Consider the following 22,939-nt stretch of genomic DNA (forward strand, 5'->3'; position numbering starts at 1 on the left):
AGAACTACATACACACCAAATACATGTAAACATACAGTGAATAGCCTTCAACAGTATTCCAATATAGATTCCGACCAATATTTTCGACCAATGAAACGTGTCTTTGACAAGCAAGCACCTTGTTTGTGTGACGTCACGGCCGAGAGAGAAGGAAGGTGATCAAAAGTCCATTGTAATCTTCAGGGAATCCCCCAAAATTTCTGCCAGAGGCTTATTCCCCTCCCCCGGTTGTCATGGGAGGGTGTATAGGGGCTAACCGAGACAATGGCCCACCTTCTAGGGAGTCGTCGGATGTGACAGGTATGGTACAACATGGTAGGTGTTGATTTGTTTATCTTGGGAGGGAGACGAGGAAATTTGCTTTTTCCACACCACTACACTAACTCCACAGCTGATCTTGAACATCCGGGTACGGATAAACTGCCGAAAGGCATCGTCTGCTGAATCTGCGTGATTGTCATCGCTTCTAGCCCCGCCATGTCCCCACTCCATGACCGCAGCCTGCTGATGTCAACTGTATCCATCTCCATGTTTAACTTCAAATTTAATGCTAATTAGATTCTAAACTTTAAAGTTGTTATTATTCTAAACAAACTGTTTATTCATCAGTGTCATGAGATGACTTTGCTTGCCAGTCTTTATCCATGTTTACATATGAACAATTTTACGGATTCATAGATAATATATTTTGAAATGTTGAGCTATTGTTGTTTTACACATTCTATTCCACTTCTCTGTTAAGCTGCCAGTCTCCTGATGAGTGGACTATTATTTTACTCCCATCCTATTATAAAAGTTCAATCTGATGAAAGTTTTTTTCTATATCATTATTCAGGGCTCCAGAAAATTTTTCAACATCAGGAGTACATATTCCTTATTTTTTCAATATAGGAAAAACTTTAAGTCCATTAAGTGTACTGAATGGAATTTAATGGTGTGTGAGCAATCTTGTGTTTCATTTCATATATCCACCACGACATTGCTGTTCTTGTGTAAGGAGGCCAATAAACAGTAAACAAGACTTTTTCAAATAAATACGGCTGTAAATGACGGTTTAAGACCGAACGCCATTGTTGTGGTGTGCATCGGTTATGTTTTCTAAATTATTGCTTACCATATGGTGCATATTTGTTATCTGTACATAGGCCCTCATCTGAAGCCTTGATTATTGTTACCAAAGTTACTTTGTTGTGGATATGTCAGTAGTGGTTATGTACTTAGAATGACTTGATCTCTGTAGCTTTTGTACACAATCAACTGATGATGCAGATATGCAGTTTGAACTGATTAAATCTGGTGACACATTCCAGTCTGTAATCAAGTTTCAACATGTAGAAATAAGTGGCGTTCTAGTTCTAGTTTCTTATTCACTGTTGCCTTTGTATCTAGGGATCTCTTATGTCTTTTCAGTTAGAGAATTAAGTTGATGGGGAATGCTACATTTGACGCTCTATGTTCTTTTCGGTTAGAGAATTTAAAGAGCGAAAGTGAATTGTGATTGGTTCGCTCAAATTCCCAGTGTAGGCACCTGATTGGATAAAAAGCCAGCCAAGGGAGGTAATAAATTTATTGGGCTGAGCCGTAGATGCATCCAGGGTATAGTGGAGACATTTCGGAACATAGACCCTGGAGATATCGAGGATGATCACGACCTAGTGAAAAACTTGAATCATTTGAAGTTCCCTGCATTGAAACTCACCCATGAGTAGCCTCCCTTTAGCTGGTGCTTCTTTGTGCAAATCAGTCACATGACCGGCCATGCCTGTCACTCTCCTTCATAGCCATAGAAGATAGATGTGAGGGTACTGGGGTCCTGATATGGCACCATATCTAATCATGGTTCATCACAGAAGTAGAAGTCATTCTCTTTGGAGATGGTCCCTCCAGACGAAGCAGATGTTTTTGATGTAACTTCAGTTACACATGTCAGCCTACTACAGCTACTAGTGCAACAGCTACAGTTTCTACACTTGCAGCAGAACTTGGCACCTCAGACTTAACGTACAAGAACCTGTAGCAGTGTCAACTTCCCTTTATCGCAGTCACAAGTGCAAGATTCATCGGAGAACTTTGGCATGGACCTGTTTATCTAGCAGTTCCCTGAGAAGATGATGGTGCAACACTTCGTTGAAGAGAAGGCTAGTATTTACTTAGACTGCAGTGTTTGCCAATCACTACCCTAGAGATATCGCCACCAAAGACGTCATTGGCACACACCAATTTAGTCCACTAGTTATAGCACAACAACTAACGGTTCCTCAGAGGCTCTTAGAAAAATCTCACCCTTTTTGTCACATGACTTGTCGATGCCAAATACTCTGCAGAGTGAATTGATGTTTTATGCTTATCTTGACTCATGAGGTCAGCCCTCCCATCCTCCTCTTTCATGACACTCAGGATCTCACTGTAAATCTGGGTGTTTAGCTGTTTGATTCGGAGAGATTGACAAGCTTTGCTGGTCATGTGACCAATTTGCACGATGATGCACAGACTGAAGGGAGGCTACTCATGGGTGAATGTTAATGCTCTTTAGTGAAGGGCACTACAAGGGATTCAAGTGTTCCACTATGACAGGATAGAAGAAGGAGACAAGCATACATGTGTCAGGATAAGTATAAAATATCAAATTAAGCAGAAAATTACATCTCTTTAAGTTGAATTTGCATTTTTGATAATTTGTTATTGTAAGTCCAGACCAAAAAGTATCAGAATCTGCAAAGTTGTGTTTTGCGTTGCATGTGAGCTTTAAGATAAAAGAATAGAGACCAGGTGACTGATCCGACTGAGGCATGCAGTGTCTAGTAAACAAATGGTAAAGCAGTAGCTGGACAGAACTTAGGACCATAGGGTCTAATGGTACTTCACCAAAGTTGAGAACATGGGGTCTAAAGCAAACTTGGGATTTTCATCTTTCCCTTAGTGTTGGTTATTAAACACGTATTATGCAGTCAAAAAAGGAGTAGATATAAACTTGAATCTATACTATTCAACAAGGGCAAAAATAGTGTAGGTGAAGAGACCTTACTGGAAGGGATTAAAAAGAAACAAATTTGCTGTATTTAAAATAGAGGGAAGATATAATCATGCTGAGTGATGAGGTCTTACTGCCCCTTGTAGGGTTGATATCAGGCATGGTGATACAATACATGTTTTCTTCCTTGTTTGTACTGACGTATCAGGTTTATTCTGGCATCTTGATCAGGTGAATGTTGAATACCACATAGGCTGGATGCTTGAGCGCTTAAATCATTTGCTAGTAATTCTGAGACCAAGGTGTGATTCCCCACATGGGTAGAATGTGAGAAGCATTTCTGGTGTCCCCTACTTGGAATATAGCGAAAAGGAGCGTTAACCACTCACTCTCTCTCACTTGCTCACTACCTGTGAAGGACCGGGTTAGAGTAATCGCCTTCAGTAAGCCATACCTGTCGTAGGCGACTAATGGGATCTGGTGATCAGGCTTGCTGACTCATCCCTTCCCAATTGCACAGATCAATGCACATGCTGTTGATCACTGGATTGTCTGGTCCAGACTTGGATTATTTAGAGACTCCTCTCCTGTAGCTGGAATGTTGTGGAGTGCGGTGAACACTAAACTTATCCACTCACTCCATATCTGTTATTTTCATTCTTTATATTTGTGCATACTGGAATGACATTTCGGTGTGGGATTAAAACATTGGTAAACCAGGGTAACAACTGAAGTGAAAATGTTTTTTGCATTATGTGCTTGCAAGTGTTAATATTAACGTAGTTGTTGCATTGTTCCCTATCACTTTGTGTTGAATTTTAATTGTTATGATAGTATTTATAATCATTGTTTGTAGTTAGGTAGTGTTTACAGTACCACGACTTGACTTCTAATATCTGCTGATGTTTAAAAGAATTTTATGTGTAAATGCTCAGCTCTGGTATTTCAACACAATCTGTCTACCAGATTCCTGTCGAAAGAGGTACAAAATAAGACCAGCCTAAGAAAATCAGAAGTCTAAAGATATGTAAACAGTGTTTTGGGCTCCGTTTTGATTTAATTTCTTATTCTGTGATAAAATACGTCATTTTGTGTATTAAATTTGGAATCCATGTCATCAAGGCTTTTGCAGAGAAGTTGCTTAAGTTGTAGTTGCTATCCTCATGAGATTGAATAGCATCACAATTCTGTTAGTACATTAAAGAAGGATATGTTTGTCATTCAGATTGTAGCAGTAGAGGATAAAGCAGTGGTGGAAATAACCCATTGTCCAATGTCCCAGTCCAGTGTTTTGTTCTGTTGGGCAAATGAATTTGTTTATCACGCTGGACATGTTTCCAGGTGACTGTCCAGTGTTGTTTATTTTAAAAAATCAAGGAAATCGGCCAGTATAGTGGACAAATAATATGGGCAAGTGACTTTAGAAGTGTACTTTATTACACTAGCTATTTCATAGTTATTTGCACCCCTGATAAAGATGGTGAAAATGAGGCTAATTTGATTCAGAAGTAATGTTGAAACACGATGAACTGATCCAAGTAATTGTCCATTGCTATGTGGAGGATTAGTGAAATGTCAGAACCTCGTTAGGATGAGAGAGCCACAATAAACTCGGTGCGCCTAGTGGCAGCAAGAGTTGTATACTCCCCAGGGAGTTGAGATTGAAATACGATGTGCTGTTGAGATTGACATCCGGTGATCGAGGGAAAATACCTAATGTAGCGCTTTGAGCATGCTTTATGTGTGGAATTCAGCGCATTATAAATACACATATTATTATTATTATTATTATAACCTTAGTGAAATGTCATGCAAGGTGCTCAGGCTTGGATACTTGACAGAGTGCATGTCTTAGTAACCTGACTGTTTGGATCTCTGCTCATACTATCAGTCACTTGATTGCTTGGTGCAGACTACCAGTATTTACAAACATCCATATTATGATATTACAGAGTACTTGAAACAAAAAAACCCTCAAAAGACAATGCAATATGCTCAATATGTTTGGCTACAAATACAAACTGCAGATGCTTATGGTGTTAGTCACTGGGTCGTCTGGTTTGGACTTCATTATTGACAGACTGGTGTCGTATAGCTGGAATATGACATAGAGAGAAAAAAACAGATGGAATTTGTCAGTGTTTCCATGGATGCTGTTGCTATTTGCACTAGTAAACATGGTAAATGTGTTTGTCTAGGTTATACTGATAATGTCTCTGAAAGTATCTGTCAAATTTTAATCATTTTCATCTCTCAGTTACATGGACTGTGACTCGGTTTGTAATGGTAGAATGGCAGAAATATTGTTGTCATATGATATTTTAATGGTCACCCACTGTTGTGTCCTTGGGCAAACATAGTGAGGATGACATTATGTATTGTTAAAAGATAAAAAATGCTTGGTATGCACCTGTTGAGAGTTGGATATCGTGGTTGTGTTTAATAAGGTAAGTGATGCGTGACAGCCATACCAATATATCCCAAGCTGTAACCTACTTCTATGTAACAATGTCTGATGCTGTGGACTCGAAGCAGGTCTCTGTTGATCCTGTATGTATATCACAGGTTCACCTACTTGTCTGATTAATAGTGGTGTTCTGATTAATCGATTTTATCGACGATTGATCGGGAGATTGTAGTATTAATAGTAATCAAGGAATTGATCATAATATCTGTGGTCAATCATGATTGGTTAATGTATATATTTACATATCTGGAGAATGTAGCCAGTAAGTATTTACACTGTTTTCAGTGTGATTTTCACTGATTTAATACTTATATCACGGCATGTGCATCCATCTCAGGTCAATATAGTCAGTATCTTGTAATAAAGGCAAGCATGTAAGAACATAACAAGGAGCTCCAAAGACAACACTTGTTATGTCAGCCTGGTTATATTTCATACATCACCCTGTACCTTTCGTGATATATAAACAAGTGAAACATGAGTCAATAGGGTAGCCCATGTGAAAGCGGCATTTTTGATTCGCCACATAGGTACAGTGTCTGATGCCAACTCTGGTGTCCCCTGCCATGTTGTTACATTAAGCTATGTAAAACTGTACTCACTCACTCACATAATTAATATGAAAGCCTTTGTATTATTAACATATATCTTTGTGAAATCAGGTAAACAACTGAAGTATTGCTTTGGAAATGAGGAAAATGTCATATAGCATACCCTGCATGTTTGAATTGCTCCAGAGTTGAAAAATCCAAGAAATTGTGGCTTTGTCTACAATATTTTATTTAATAGAAGTAGAATAGTAGCTATCCACCATGAAGCCCTATTCACCATCACTTGGCAGCATCTAGGTGGCCAAGGAGTAGTAATGATAAAGTAAGCTCTATCTGTCTGATGTCAGGTGCGGAGGGGTAGCCCTAGTGGTTTAACTGTTCACTGCTCTTGCTGGATTTGATTCTTCACAGGAGTACAATGTGTAAAGCCCATTTCTGGCGTCCCCTGCCATGACAATGCTGGAATATTGCTAAAAGTGGCATAAAACCAAACTTATTTACTCACTGTCTGATATGGAAAATATTGTATATCATGCGTGTGTCTGAACAGTTCACAATAACTGAAACCATTTTAATATCCTTAGAAAAACACCAAAGCAACAAATTTATAAACAGTATTGAATCGATTTGGGACTGAGACAATTATCATAAATTTCTTATTTCCCTGTAAGTGAAACATTTTCTCTTCAACCATTGCACTGAACCAGGAATCAAAATCCCAAAAGAACAATGATTTAATATCATGGGAACGGAAGCTGCACATTTCCTCAGGAATCAAAATCCCAAAAGAGCAATGATTTAATATCATGGGAACAGAAGCTGCACATTTCCTCAGGAATCAAAATCCCAAAAGAACAATGATTTAATATCATGGGAACGGAAGCTGCACATTTCCTCAGATTGTTACACATGATAAACAATCTTGTTTCAAAGGCATTTAGAAGTTGGAGGAATCAAACTAAAAGTGCTTTATGGTTCAACTTCTTTATTATACAAGGTCACAACGTTTCGAGACAGATTCTAGTCTCTTCTTAAGGTGTCTCGAAACGTTGTGAACTTGTATAATAAAGAAGTTGAACCATAAAGCACTTTTAGTTTGATAAACAATCTTGACATGTTTGAACTTCTTAGTTTGAAGATAACTGATAAAAATACAGTATTATGAAGAATATTATATTATGTATCAGGTCTGGTTATTTCTCACAATTTGCTGAGTAAATGGTCAGTAATTGATTGTGATCATGAACCTCACCACCGAACTCAGTGGGCAATGGTAGAACACAATCACAACATTGTGCAAATGAGAGACACACCAGCTAATCCCACGATCAAGATGACTGAGAAAGCTTCGTTTTGATATGCCCAGGCAGAGTATGTTGTTCACACTTTGGCAAATGCAACTGTATCAGTTGTGTCTGTCTTGTTTTAACAAACATAACAACACAAAATATATTTTCTTAGTGTAATTTGATGTTTCATCCTTATGAATATTGATTAGCCTCCCAAGATGATTTTTAATGCAAGTGTGATTGATCGATTGATCAGTTAATTGATTTATCATGGTATCACTATTACATTTATAGAATTATTTCAAGATGTAATATTTTTTACATGAAGTCTTTTTGTACTGGGCCTAGATTATTGAAGCTCTCTTATCGCTAAGATAGTCACAAGTGCCATACATTTGCATTAACTTACGATGATCTAAGCGCTATGAGAGCTTCGAAAATCTAGGCCCAGGTTTGTATGTTACAAATACACAAACCAGTACAAGGCATTGTTATATGATGGACAGGAACACATGTATAACTGATCCGCTATAGATGAGCTGTTGGCCTCCCATCCTCAATAATCTCCAGAGAATGTGTTCAGATAAATCTCCAGTATTACCCAGGATGCATCTGCGGCTCAGTCAGATAATTTAATTACCTCCCTTCAAAGGCTTTTATGAAATCAGGTCTCTACACTACCAATCTCAGGGCTTCCATCATAACTCACTTCTGCTTCAGCGGTAGACAGTAATGGTGGCAGAAACAGTTGTCTTTGAGACTAAATGAGAGGATGTGTGAGAAGACTGATCCAGCAAAGGGAGGTAATAAACGTATCATGCCGAGTCCTAGATACATCGAGGGTACTAGTAGAGATTTAACGAAACGTAAACACTGGAGATAATTGAGGATGTAAGCCTCCATGTCATGGTCCAAGTAGAATCCTGACTGGATGGAATCAAACTTATGCAAACATGTCAGTAATTGAATAGTCAAGCTGATTGCTTACCATGCTTACAAAGTTCTGTGAGTGTAAGTGTAAATTTACGCTTCTTAACATTGTCCATGAGTTCTTTGTATGCATTTCACAGTGTTGAACAGTGGTTCAGGGGTGTTATCTTGATGATAACATTGTGATATCTTGATGATAACATTGTGATATCTTGATGCTGATATGACTAGTCAGTGATGTTCACTTAGCAGTAAAAGTCTGATTCACTCACTTTTTAAACAACCAGTTTGATTGGTAAATAATAGTAGTATTGTGAAAAGGCAGTGGTATAATGGCGACAGCTCATTTGTGTGCCGGTGATGACCTACTTGTGTACAGTGATGGCCTACTTGTTTACAGATGCTGTACTAACATACTGCAGTATAACAGACTGGGATGCTTTATTATATATTCAGTGAATTGAACCGTATCCCTTCATGAATTTAATTCATTTTTCATGGTCACTAGAATTGAATTATTACAATTATTTTTAAGAGTTTTTTTTACTTAGAACTAGTTTGTTGTCTCACTAGAGGGGATATACTTCATGGAATGTATCCAGGCCATGCGGTTGCGTCACTCGAATGGCGCTATCATTAGCGGCACAGCTTGCAGTGGATTGCTTATTTTGCCTTTTTTGAAAATATTTCATTCTTTCAACCTAAAAAAAATATGTGATGTTTTGATTTTGTTGACTAAGAATAAAGTTATCACACAAATGACAAGTGATCCATCAGTGTCAAATTAAGAAAAAATGACTGTTGCCTATTATCCAGTCTGGCTTGGATATTCATCCCACTTTGCTCAATAACAGCTTGAAGTAAGAGAAGAATTCCTGAATATTCCGTTTTAGTGATTGTGAATAATGAATTGAATTCATGAAGGCATATGGTTTGATTCATTGATTGTGGGAGTGAATCATGACAAAAACAGCCCTTGTACATGCTAACAGCATCCTTTCGTTCTGCAGATGAATTGACACATATGTCCAGGATTTTGCAGGGAACCAGACATACATGTTGCGAAGATGAAATTGTTTTTTATGTTGACAGTTTCAATAGGAAGGAACCAACCCTTGAAGGCGGAGAAGCCAAAGTGGAAGAGTGATGTGCAGCTGACCGAGGGACAGCTCCGCAGCAAACGAGATGAGTTCTGGGATACGGCGCCAGCATTTGAGGGCAGGAAGGAGATCTGGGATGCTCTAAAAGCAGCTGCCTATGCCCTGGAGACGGGAGACCACGCCCTGGCTCAAGCCATTGTTGATGGGGCCAATATTTCACTACCACATGGTGAGATGTGATGTCTGTGTAGTATTTCAATCTAGTTCTTAGTAAACTATTGTCATGAATGGTCAGTAATGTCACAAACTTTTGGGAACCATTTCAAAAATGGATTAGACTATTCGGTTTGTAAGTTGTTTCTCATTTTGAATTCTATATTCAAGTTTGCTAAGACATAATCAAAATCAAGTCTGCACCAAATAATCTTACAAATTCTCAAAGTTGAATTAACTCTTTCACAATTCATGTTGATGTTTGACTTCAGAACAAGATAGAGAACACCCGAGTTTTTCATATGACGTTACTTAATCATGATGAATTCTTTTGGGGGGGGAAATAGCATATCTGATAAATCTGACTTTATTTTCATACTCTATATTACCAGGGTCAATAAAGAGGTTTTAATGGGTTTTTTTAAAGTATCCGTGAATTTAGGAAAATAGTAACAGTTTTTCCCTTACAACGAGGGATGGTGGGGATCCCTAGTGTTAAAAATGTTTGCTTGTCACACCAATGACTCGGTTTTGATTCACCACATTTTCTGTGATATTGCTGGAACATTGCTAAAAGCAGCATAAAACCGTATGTACTCAATCATTCCCATACAGATTTGAACAAAATAGAAAATATTGGTTTGAAATGTTTCCCACGTCCTTGCTGTTTGATGTTACCAGGAACGCTAATGGACTGTTATGATGAGCTGGGTAACCGTTACCAGCTTCCTGTGTACGTTCTGAGTGCACCGACCAACCTGATTGAGGAACTCAGTGAAAGTGACAACGGGCAAGACACAGACAATTCCTCACCTGGGATTGAAATTCCAATCAAATTCCGCCTTTCTCACACAAACAAGGACATCAAAATGCCTGTTCGTACAACTGACTCTGTCTATAAAATCAAGAAGCGAATCTGTGAAGAAGAAGGGATTGAGGTGGTAAGACAGCGATTCTTCTACTCTGGGCGATTGCTCAATGATAAACTTCGTATCGAGGACGCAAAGGTTCCGAAAGGCCATGTGATTCAAGTTATAGTGACCAGAAAAGAAGAAGAGCTTTAAGGCATGACATGAGTTATCTCCCTTTAATTGACTTGTCATGTTGAAGTTTAATAGTAATTCCTATGTATTCAAGGTAATGTCGAAAAGACAACGTGAAATAAACAGATCTTAGTAGACATTTTAGGAAATAGATTCTCTGTCATCTTCTTTGGCTCACATCCTTTAGTCAGTGTAACTTTGGACAACTCACAATATGATCAGTGTTGTGTCACATGTTAGCAATGCCTGAAAGGAGAAAGTGGCATGTTATTTAGTAATTTTCCAGATTAATAAAAAAAACGTTTACTTTTGTAAAAATTATCCTTTTGAGAGACATAAAAATGTAACTCTTGTTGAATGGATCCCAAGGTGTTGAGAATGTGCTTTAATCCTATTGATCTTTTGAGAAGAATGTCCTCACTTTGATAATGTGACTCCATGGCCCTGTACTGTTTAAGTGGCCAGTTTTTAGTATGGTTTAAATATCATGTACTTCAGGCAAAGCCTTGTTTTGTGTTCCTATATCTAGTGGCATTATTGGTTTAGACGGATATTTTTGCTGCAGTGTCATAATTCGCCTGTCTTGTGTGTCGATACATGTCATGGTGCTTGGTCACATGTTGATACATGTCATGCTACTTGAATAATGTGTTAATACATGTCATGATTTTTTAGTCATGATACGATAAGTGTCCTCACACTAAACATTCAATGTTTTTCACTTGAAATTCTCCACTTTCTATGTTGCTCAGCTGAGTAGCCAGTCTGTGTTCAACTGTGTTAATATGAGCTTGTTCGCAGTCAGTGTCTTGCAAACAGATGTAATGTTTCATTTTACACTACAAACCAATTGCCTTTGTAATGATAATGCCCAATTGATGCAGCATTTTTAGAACCCTTCCAAAAGTGTGAAGCCCATTTCTGGTGATAATCTTTGAATATTGCTAATGCGGCGTAAAACTAAACTCACTCAAAACCGTCAGGCTTATTCAGTAGTGAATTAAAGCATAAAATAATGCATATAAGATTCAGGGTTATGGTTTAATTCATAATTCATGGAATCCGTTTAACCATGGTTATTAGAAGGTTTTTGGGGATCCAAATCTTTATGTATTGTTTCTCATCCACTGTTCAAAAGCCATTGTGAGCATGGTTGGTGATGATGAAAGTCTGGTTAGATGCTGTAGGTTATTTCATGTATTCTTGAAACACATTACTTCATTCTTCATTGCTGCATCAATTGTTGTACAGTTGCCAATCAACCAGCACATGTCTATCACAACATGGCCAGACATTCCACTAGTGTGATTTCTCATGCATTTTGTCAGTTTTCTGAGGAGGGTTGGGGAGGCGATGTTTATGAAAAACTGAAACACTTGAGAAATTAGCTAAAAATTAGCAGGATTAGCTAAAAATAAACTATTTCATTTTTACTAAAATAATTGGTTGGAAGATTTGTATGTAGAAGATATTGAAATGTTGCTTAAGTGTTGTAGCTGTTGACTGGCCCAGAAACTGAAGCATAAGAATCCCCGTCATCGAGGTTTAGGGCACATGGTGTTGACTAATGCATTCCTGATAGATATGTTTGCTAGCATTAATCATTTCACCACTCAACCCTGCTTCATCTCCGTTGTGTCAACCAAGGCCCTTATTCTTGAAATGCTCGTAGCCCTAAGAATTCTTAACTTTGATGGTAGTCTATGTGTTAAGAATGGGCTTAAGAAGTTCGTAGGGTTGCAAATGTTTCGAGAATAGCTAGCCAAATAATTATATGGCCAATTGACTGAAATAAGCCCAGTGGTCCCATTCATCACCTAGTTTTGTTTCTGAAGCATGAAGCCTTCATTTGTCTTATTGTCAGTGCACAGATCATCCAGTGAATTTTGGTTACTAGCACTGGTATAGCCTAGTGGTTAAAGCTTCCACTCCTTATACTGAGGACCTGGGTTCAATTCCCCACACATGTACAATGTCTGAGGCTCATTTCTGGTGTACCCTGCCGCGGTATTGCTGGAATATTGCTAAAAGCGGCATGAAACCCAACTCACTCACTCACTCACTCACTCACTCACTCACTCTCAGGTACAGTAAGTCCCGGTACAGCTGTGTTCAATGGGCACACCAGATACCTGACAGGTTTGAACCCTAATTTGCTGCCATTATGTTTCTAGTTGCTGAAATGTGACGAACGGGTCTATTGTGTTCATGGTATTAAGATGAAAGTGTGATACACAGGAAAATTGATGCTAATAACACAGAACACTACCTCTTTGTGTCCTGCATTTGCTTTATATAGACATGGAGTTTGTGAACGTGTTGTAGGGCACAGAGGTTTCAAGGGCTTATTTCACTAGGGGCCAAAGAACTTTGCAACAAAACACATTTCATATCCAGGGGTTGATGAAACAAGAGAGTGAAGTTATAGGTAAAGATTATGCTATAGAATAATGTTTATTATCACTTTGCATAATTTATGTTGAAGTTTCAAATGTTTGTCGTGCAACAGAGATGCTGGTGAGGTATTCATGGTTCATCAGCCCTGGGAAGTGACATTTAGGAGTGAAAAGGTACGCCCTTATGGCATGTATTGCGGCACAAGGCCTTTGGTTCTGTTCCATCATAAGGCAGAAAATTGACGAGACAAACCTTACATTGTTTAATATCATGTTGAAAAAATATCCATAATTTTTGTTATTTTGAATGGACACAGCTCTCATTTAAGATGGTTAAAATGATGGCAGAGAAAATGAAAATACTGAATCTTTGGATTGCATTGTGGTATACTGAACTGACGGCAGTATACTGGAGTTCTACTAATACCACAGTATACTGTTTCACCACAGGTAAATTACAGCTGTATTTGATCAACAGATTTATCTACAATCATGTCCAAGTGCCCTTTGGAAGTGTTGTAAGTTTTTTTTTGTGGGTTTTGTTTGCTTTTTTTTTTCCAAATTGGATTGATGGGTATTAAATACAGTACTTCATCCTCATCCAGTGATTAGCAAGTCACCTCAACAGAGATGTACCTTTAATGCAACAATAAACATGTAAATGGGGCATTGTTAGTTCCACTTTTATAACTTTTGCTTACATTTACTTGAGACTTGAGGTCCAACAACTACCTCGGAGCAGAACCCGGACTTATGTTTGTGTGGTTTGTTTGACAAAACTCCCATCATTAATGTTTATTGATATTTTAGAAACTTTTTGTACTGAAACTGGAATGCAAGTTAATCTTGAGAAGACTAAAGTTATAGTTTTTAGAAATGGCGGTCCTCTACGATCATACGAGAAATGGTTTTACAAGGGCCAACAGATTGAATCTGTCTCTTTTTATAGATACCTGGGTATTGTTTTCACACCTAAGCATGTGTGGAGCAAAGCACAACTATGTTTATCATCCCAGTTTTCAGAGAAAAATTGGTAACATAGACGGCTGTGATTTATTTTAGAGTTTTGACTCACTGATTGTACCAAGACTCTGTTATGGAGCAGAAATTTTGGGCACTGAATATTGTAAAGTTATTGAGGCTGTTCGTCTGAAGTCTTGTGAACAGTACATAAGAGTAAACAAATCTACATTTAATGGGATGGTGTTAGGCGAGTGTGGCAGACTCCGTCTCCAGTATGTTTATCTCCTGCGTGTTATTAGATACTGGTGTCGTCTCATACACCTACTTGAAAATAGGTTGTCTTGTCAATGTTACATCATGTTGAGATCTTTACATGAAACTGGTCGCATCACACAGGTTTCTAAGGTGAAACAAATATTACTCACGTATGGCTTTGGTTATGCCTGGTTTTATCAAGAACTCGGAAATGTTGGTACGTTCATTTCTCTTTTTAAAGAAAGATTGAAGGATAATCTAAAACAGTCATGGTACTCATCAATACAGGATTCTCTGAAATGTTTTTATTTTAAACACTATAAGTCTTTGTTGAATGTTGAAAAATATTTGTGTTCTGACATTCCAGTGTATCTAAGGATGACCTTATCAAGATTTAGATGTAGCAACTTTAAGATAGCAATAGGAACTGGTAGATGTGAAAATACTGAACAAAGAGATAGACTCTGTATGTACTGTATATCAAAAGGTTTGGACTATATTGAAAATGAATGGCATGTCATATTTATGTGTAGTTGTTATAAAGATTTAAGAGCCAAATACATTGCAAAATATATACAAGAACCCTATACTGTACATACTATGGTAAATCTGCTCCAAAGTGAACATTATGGTGTTATGTATTACATCTGTTTGTTTTTGTACGTCAACAATATCATAAAATGTAGGAACAACCTGAAACATGCGCTTGTGAAAGGTGTAAACTATTGTCTACATGTATTATGGGCCAGTGGCCTCCTTACTGAATAAACTGTCTGTCTGTCTGTCTGTCCAGTCAGGCCAATGAGATTTGGTCCTTCTTTCAGCAGTCTTTTTAAAGAAAGAAACATGGTAGCGTTTCAAGTTAAGTACATACATCGCATAAATGTTTCTCATTATGTATGCATACTATGATATGTGAAATTATGTGTTTCTTGCAATAAGACTTTGCTTTTAAAGATGTTGGCTATATTAATACAAACCAAACGCTTCGACTGGGTTGGTTGATTAAAGGGAGATAACTCTTGCAAGATGTGTGAAAGAACAGAACCCTGTTGTATCTGAATGAGAGTTTTCTTTTGTTATGTTTGTGGAATTAGTTTCTCCTGTTTATGTGACCATGAAATAAATTTCTATTCATCGCAAATTTATCATCATCATCATGCTTCATACGGAGAATCTTTATTTGGTGATGTGTAGAGTATTATACTTGAAAATTTCACAAAATATCCATACACATTCACAATATTGCTGTTGTCAGGCTTAGAGATATTATTTTCAGTTTGTACGTGTGATCAATTCTGAGACAGAACCAGGTTATTTCAAATTTGTCATCGTCAATATTTTCTTTGATACCGTCTTTCAGTAGTGTAGTTGTAGAAACATCTATTGAAACTGGTGATTTGTGAATCATATTGTTCATGAATGATTGTCAATTTACAGCTGATATGTGAATCATATTGATCATGATTTATTGTCTGGCTGACAGCCCAGTGTCTGGTGATATGTAAATCATGCTGTTCGGATAATTAATCCTATTTTTCACCATTGGGTGATATGTGAATCACATTGTTCACATTGAATCATTCTATTGTCCAGTTTCAGCTGGCACATGAGTTCTGGTTCATGAACGTTTTTCACTTTTGTCCAGCATCCATAAATCATATTGTTTGTACTGTCAGCTTGTACATGACTCACATTTTAAACACAAATTGTCCACTGTACTCACAACCTGACTGACGCTGTAGTTTTACCTCATATTACTTTTTAAGTTCAGATTTCACAAATTGCTTTTTTCCTTTCCATCTCGGAAATCTTGTTTGTCTTCAATAGTGGAGACTGTAAACAAAAGAATGGTGTCTGTAATAACCTGTGGACCTCAACAATTATTACATCACGACTTGCATAGTGGAGACATGTCGGTTTGGTGTTGGTGAAGGCTTGAGAAATTCCCACCTACAGTTACAAATTAGATCTGTGGCACTCAGGCAACTTTGCTTGTCGTAAGAGGTGACTAACGGGGTTGGGTGGTCAGACTCCGTGATTTGGTTGACAGGTCATCGGATCCCAATTGCACAGATCTATGCTCATGTTGTTGATCACTGGATTGTCTGGTCCAGACTCAATTATGTATAGACCACCGCCATATAGCTGGAATATCGCTGAGTGCGGCATAAAACTAAACTCACTCACTCACTGTGGCACTCGGTGTTAAGTCTGAAGTAACTGAGAGACAGTGGGGTAGCCAGATGTTTAAAATCAATAATCAAAAGTTAACGTTCTTTTTCTCATGTTAAACTGCATGAAACGCCTCATGTTAAAGTGTCTGCTGAACACCTAGATTTAACTCCACAGATGGGTTCAACGTGTGAAGCTCATTCCTTGTGTCCTCTGCTGTGATATTGCAGGAATGTTGAGGAAACCATACTCACTGGAGTAATTGTTACACATTAATGAGTTAGTTCTTCACAAGCCTGTATCTGTTGTGCCTAACCAGGTCACTTTTATGGGACTGTGGTATCTGAGCTGGACTCTTATGGGAAGAATAAATTTATGATTCTTATTTCATGGTATTTAAGTATCATTTACATTTCTGTACATTTGTCTTAAAGTTTTTCATAAGGTGAGGAACTTTTCCCTAACACTCAAAATTTGGATTTGTATGACTGAGGATTGTGTAGTAACTATGGCAACATTGGACATATGATATTATGCATGAGAGATACCAAGATGTTATTGACCTTGACATTGAAAGCTATGAAGATTTATTTTTTTGTCATCTGAACTAATGTAGCTTGAATAGATTCTTATGTTGTTAACTAATGATGGATTACTTTTATGTGGAAATGGTCACAATTTTATTCTGATGCTTTTACTCTGACTAAACATGCTGAACAAGATTTCTGACCAGCACCAACTTTACTTGAAATAGGTTTGGTTGTAAGAGATGTCTTAATTTTGTCCGGTGTCATATGTTTCTTTGTTGGTTGAATTGGTTAATTTGCTGTTGTCTTTTGTCTTGTAAATAATTTTATGGCAATAATTTTTTTATTTCATATTTCTCCCCACAGCCAAATTGTTTACCTTTTGTTTATTTGATTTGATGAAAGAGTCCCTGTTAGATCTTTATAATGATCTGTATTATTAAGAAGGGGAATATTTCAAAACAAAGATCTGTAAATAATACAAACAGAAGATATATTTGTGTAAATTTGCAGTTAGAAGATTATCGGTTACGATTAGAGGTTAAGTAATACTTACAATGGTCTGAATCAGTGACTTTGTTGATTTCATGGCATGTACCGGACAGTGGGGTAGTCAAGTGGTTAATGCCTTCAGTTATCACGCCAAAAACCCCTGTTTGATTCCCCACATGGGTACTGAGTGTGAAGCCCAGTTTTGGTGTCCCCTGCTGTGATATTGCTGGAATATTGATAAAAGCAGTGTAAAAATCAAGTCACTCACTCATTTCATGTAACCAAACAGCATGGCTTGCTGCTAGCAATGTAAGCAAGTATTTTGTCTGATGCAGACTTCATCATAATTTAGGGCCACCATCAATTATGTACAGGGTGGATCCAGGCTTTTGGAGAAGGTTGGGGGGTGTACACATAGATCATTAAGTCCAAAGGTTAGGGAGAAATGATCCACAGGGAAACTTTGTTTGGCAGGTGTGCATCCCTCCTTTTCAATCTGCCCCAGATACATAAATCATCCACATATTTCTTATGAACTCAATTCTGGATATCTTTATCAGAGTTGCTGGCTTCAGTTCAGCAATTTGTACTCCATAAGAGTTTTTGGTCTATAAACAGCTGAATATTTCATAACAACCACATATTTACAGGGAGAAAGGTCTATGTTTATTGTTATGATTCAGTTGTTTGAGATCATTGGGGAAAGTTGATCTTAAACATGGCTATTTTCTTGGATATTATTGTGTATACTTTAATCAAAAATAATATTCAGAAGAAATTGATAGATATGTTTTAATGAGTTCAACTGTATTTTGTTTATTTTGTTATGTAGAAAAAATAGTCAGGATATTGTTTTGGCTGTCATGTGCATTTAACATGTATATTTTGTTTCTAAAGCACATAAGCTTGATGAAAATGAAAATATCACAGATACATGTATATGTGTATGTAATTGAAGAAGTGTAGTTGTGGTAACAAACAGAAAAACTGAAAGTGCTGTAGGTCAACTTAATTTGCTCAATCGTGATTTAAAGCATGCAGGTGTGTTCAAGGCACTGTCAGTTTAGATAAGTAATACCAAGTTTGGTGGTGATGTCAAGTGTGTAGATATTGCTTTTTTCTTAAATGCATGTAGAAATGAGCAGTTATCGTCTCAGAATATATCCTTTTCATAGTCAGATTACATGTCACTTTCAAATAAATATGCATCAAACTATGTGAATTTATTTCTGCAGACATTTAATGGACTCCTGTCTAGTGACAGTTGATTTAAGTCAGTCTTCTGTAGCGTCTTTTCAAAAATGTTTCTTCTTAAAATAGTATTTTCTGATATTTGTTTGACGATTATAATGTACATATCAAGAGTGCATCAGTGCAATTCAACTAGTCAACCTTGAGTTATGTCCCTTTGTTTTTTCAAAGTGTCTTTCTTTGGAGAGAACATTGTTACTTCTTCACTTCTGTGTACTTACCCTGACTTCTTTTTCATATAGAGTACAAATATTAAGTTTGATCTTTAAATGTTGGAGCTTGGTAGGCATGGCTTGGTTGCCAGCAGTATGTTGCCTTATTATTAGTATGTTTCAATGATCATACACTCTTGAACTTACTCATTCTAATTGAAATTGGATGTTAGTGACGTTAGTACTTCGGACGTTTATTGGAAACGAGCTCTGAAGCCTTGGGTTCTTGATGAGAAACTTTCTTTTCAACAAATAACATCACGTTATGTGTCTAACCTGGATATTAGTGTCTATACTTGTAGAACTTAGTGGTCTGGGAAGTATTGCTACTGAGTTTACTAGTTACCTGCTTGAATATTCAGTGTCTCATATTTTCTACAAGAATGAGGTCCATGTTCAGAACAAGAAGTATCTTATTTGAGTCTATACAATATATGTGATATTGTCAGTGTTTGCAACTGAAATGGGTAATATACCCCCTGAAGGTATCATTCAGTCCTTATCAGTGAATCTGTGATGAATATGTAGCAGTTAACTGTTTCTCTGCAGAACAAGTCAGTGAAAGTATTTTGTAGTCTAGTTAGCATTAATGGACTTTTTCAGCAAATCTGAGATCTATGGGCAGTTTGGGCAAGTAGACTCCATAGTACTATTCCTGGTACAGACAATTGACTGCAAAGTATCTTGAACTGGAAATCTTAATACAGCTTGCAGTATGACAGGTCAGATATTTTGGATTGTGGAAACGATTTCTGTTGGTTAACGTTTAAGTGCTGCAATGCTCATCATTTCAATTTCCTGAGTTAATGAAGGCTAAAATAGGGTAAAATATTTATATAGTTTTTGATTTAGACCATGTGACTGATGTTTGAGGTGCAACAGGGAAATATTTATGACAACTGCACTAGTTGTCAAGACATTGTCATCTTTGTTTGTACTGTAAACATTATCCTTTGTGAAAAGTCTTGGTTTGAAGATCTGAAAACGATGAGTTTTGCCAGTATGTCTGACATCAGCAATGTAGGTGGAAAAACTGCTTCATTCATGTCCTTCTTGAGTGAAGTAGGACTACTTTTTATGCTATTTCTTGAATGCTGTCTTCGTGAGAATAAAGCGAAATTCTGTTACCAGCTGTGAAAAAAAATACAATTGTCTTAGGGTAAAATAAAGCCAAGAAAACGTTTTTAATATAAAATTTTGTGCAGCTTCCTTAAGGATTATTTGTTTCGTAACTGACATTAAATAATTTTTCTGTTCTTGATTGTTACTATACATATCAATGCCAAAATACTTGTCAGTATTTCTCTAACAATTCTGTCCTTTGAATTCTCTGAGTAATCCAAGTTGTGCTTTCAGTAGGTAACAATACTATTCACAGTAACATTCTCTGGTCGTGATATATGTTTTAGAGATGTGATGTAAAAGGATACATTGACAAGTCACTTTAACTGTTAATTAGGAAATATTGATCATTGATAATGGCCAAACAAGAATCACAGGCCACATTTGCCATATTAAGCATCTGCTTCAGCTCTTGTTTGTACCTCAGACCAACTTCTTGAAAAATCTGTATTATATGTAATAAATGCCCCTATAAGAGTTCAGAACATGTACAAGGTAGAAAAAATGACATATGTTGAAAAGTGTTGAAACCATGTCCACAACAATCACTGACAACATATTTAAATTCTGTTTTTTCTTTTAATTAATCTTTGTAATTCTCTTCTTTTATGGGTGTATATTTTGGTTAATAAGGTACCTTAAATGTTTTCTTGAAACTGCCAATGGATGTTATCATCAAGCATCAAGATGGTGAAACTCCATGTGTGTAAGTGATGTAGGCTTTTGATAAGTAATTCATCAATATATTAATCATTCGTGAGCGAGTTTAGTTTTACACCACACTCAGCAATATTCAAGCTATATGGCGGTGGTCTGTAAATAATTGAGTTGGGACCAGACAATCTAGTGATCAACAACATGAGCATCGATCTGCGCAACTGGGAACCGATGACATGTGTCAACCAAGTCAGTGAGCCTGACTGATCCCGTTAGTCGCCTCTTGTGACAAGCGTAGTTGCCTTTTATGGCAAGAATGGGTTGCTGAAAGCCTGTTCTACCCCGGGACCTTCACGGGTCATTCATCATTCACTGGATGATCATACATACGTTCTAAATAATAATATCTTGTATAAAATGTTACGTGAGGATTGGGTTAGATCTTTTGTACCCCATGCTTGTCATAAGAGATGAATAGTGGGATTGAGGTGGTTAGCTTGCTGACTTGGTTGACACATGCCAGCGTATCCCAGTTGCTGTAGACCGATGCTTGTGCTGTTGATCACTGGATTGTCTGGTTCCAGAATTGATTATTTGCTGACCACCATATAGTTGGAATATTGCCAAGTGCAGCATAAAACTAAACTTTCTCACTCATATCAAAATTATTAGACATGACTGTCAGTGTATGCTTTTATCTTCACACCTTTATTATGAGGTGATACTACAGGTAGAGACGATGGGAGTTTGATTTTGTATGTGAACATTTGTACAGCAGAGCCCCTGAAACTAAGTGCTGTTATCCTTACAAGAAATAGTGGATTATTATTTTTTCACTTTCAGGGGTTGTGCTGTGTGCATTGTGATGTGAATATTGATGTTTTTGACAGATTATTGTATGAAGTTAATGTATGAAGTGATTGTAGGACACAGACACACTGATCACAGTGTTGTGTGGTGTGAAGGAATTTATGGACACTGGTATTTTCCTTGTATTTTTATGTCTCTTTGGACTGATTTGCCAAGACCCAACATGTACCACATAAATCAACCAAACTGTGAAATGCTGATTAAGCAGAAATACACAATAATTAAAACATGTACCTTTGAAATAAACATGTATTTTCTACACAGAGAACTGCAGGAAATACACAATAAGTGATGGTACTGTTTTGGTTTATGAAATATAGTAACCTTTGAATGCCCTGGTTATAATATGTAATAGGATTTGGACTGGTGAATGACATTTCTGTTCAACATATGCTCAGCCTACGTATCATGCAAAGCATATGCAATGTCCTGTTTGTTTGACTGGGTTACTATATGCCTGAAATGGCGGGACATAAAGTTAAGGAAAGAAAATCAGAAAAGACAATTTATTGGAGGAAAAATTGACAAAACTTGTCAATAACATACAAATCAAACTGCATGATAATGTGTTAGGCACATTATGTTGTCAGAGCTGTTACCTTACCTTTTTTTTTAGTCTTTCTTTGCCCATGAACAGGTCAGTTTGACACAGTGAATGCCATGTTCAGTGACATGTATACAAGCTTTAATATTCGAGTGATATGTTTTCCACAGAATGAGATAACACTGTGATTGTTGTGTCTGTGTTTACATCCTGTAAATATCTGATACTGCATTCAGTGCCACTTGGCTTGGGAACCAGGCATCAAAGGCGCTGGAAGTATATTTTTCATAGCAATGATTTTAGCAATCCTGTGTACAGTTGATGTAATATATTTATTCATTGTGTTCACGTTTCGTTGCAATCTCATTGTGTGTAAGCCTGGATATTCTATCTGTTTGTGGTTACATATTTCATGATTTCTTTTCCATCTTAACCCCAATTGATTAAATAATGTTGAGTTTTTTCCATGTAATTTTATTTGCCTTTTTTAAAAATATGTATGAATATCATGCTGGATTAAAATATTTCATGAATCATCTCTTCACTTTCCTTGTTTCTGTCATTCATGTTGTGAACAAGCTGTGAAATTGGACCATTGGGGACTGGCTGAGACAAACTTCCGAGATGTAATGAATTGTGAAGGGTAAATATTATTGATTACCATGTACATTACTGAAGCATAAAACGTCTTTATAGGTAACACCTTCTTGTTTATCTACACAGGGTGTAGATTCTTGCACTGGTATCAAGTTAAGAGCTGCTGCACGAAAATGTTCCCCATTGTACAAAAGCAAAGTAGATAATTAAAATGACCATGATTATCATGACAGTACAGAGCAGACCAACCTGAACAGACAAAATCCAGAACTTGCGGCAGCTATACTTGATTCAACAATCACCAGAGAAGAGAT

The 22,939-nt window shown here is 37.1% G+C and overlaps 1 protein-coding gene across 2 annotated transcripts; it reads left to right on the plus strand.

The window, feature by feature from the left end:
* The first annotated feature begins 122 nt into the window (after positions 1-122).
* LOC137265391 (ubiquitin domain-containing protein 2-like) lies at positions 123-22,566 on the plus strand. Of its 2 annotated transcripts, none has more exons than XM_067800788.1 (3): positions 123-315; positions 9,301-9,537; positions 10,203-22,566. In XM_067800788.1, exons 1-3 carry the CDS (start codon positions 234-236, stop codon positions 10,583-10,585), a joined length of 702 nt encoding a protein of 233 aa, XP_067656889.1. In that variant the 5' UTR covers positions 123-233; the 3' UTR covers positions 10,586-22,566. The 2 variants fall into 2 exon arrangements, with proteins under 2 accessions (XP_067656889.1, XP_067656890.1); XM_067800789.1 differs by having other exon boundaries at positions 123-300.
* Positions 22,567-22,939: the final 373 nt, after the last annotated feature.

The sequence above is a fragment of the Haliotis asinina genome, chromosome 15, assembly GCF_037392515.1.
Source record: "Haliotis asinina isolate JCU_RB_2024 chromosome 15, JCU_Hal_asi_v2, whole genome shotgun sequence".
NCBI lineage: Eukaryota > Metazoa > Mollusca > Gastropoda > Lepetellida > Haliotidae > Haliotis > Haliotis asinina.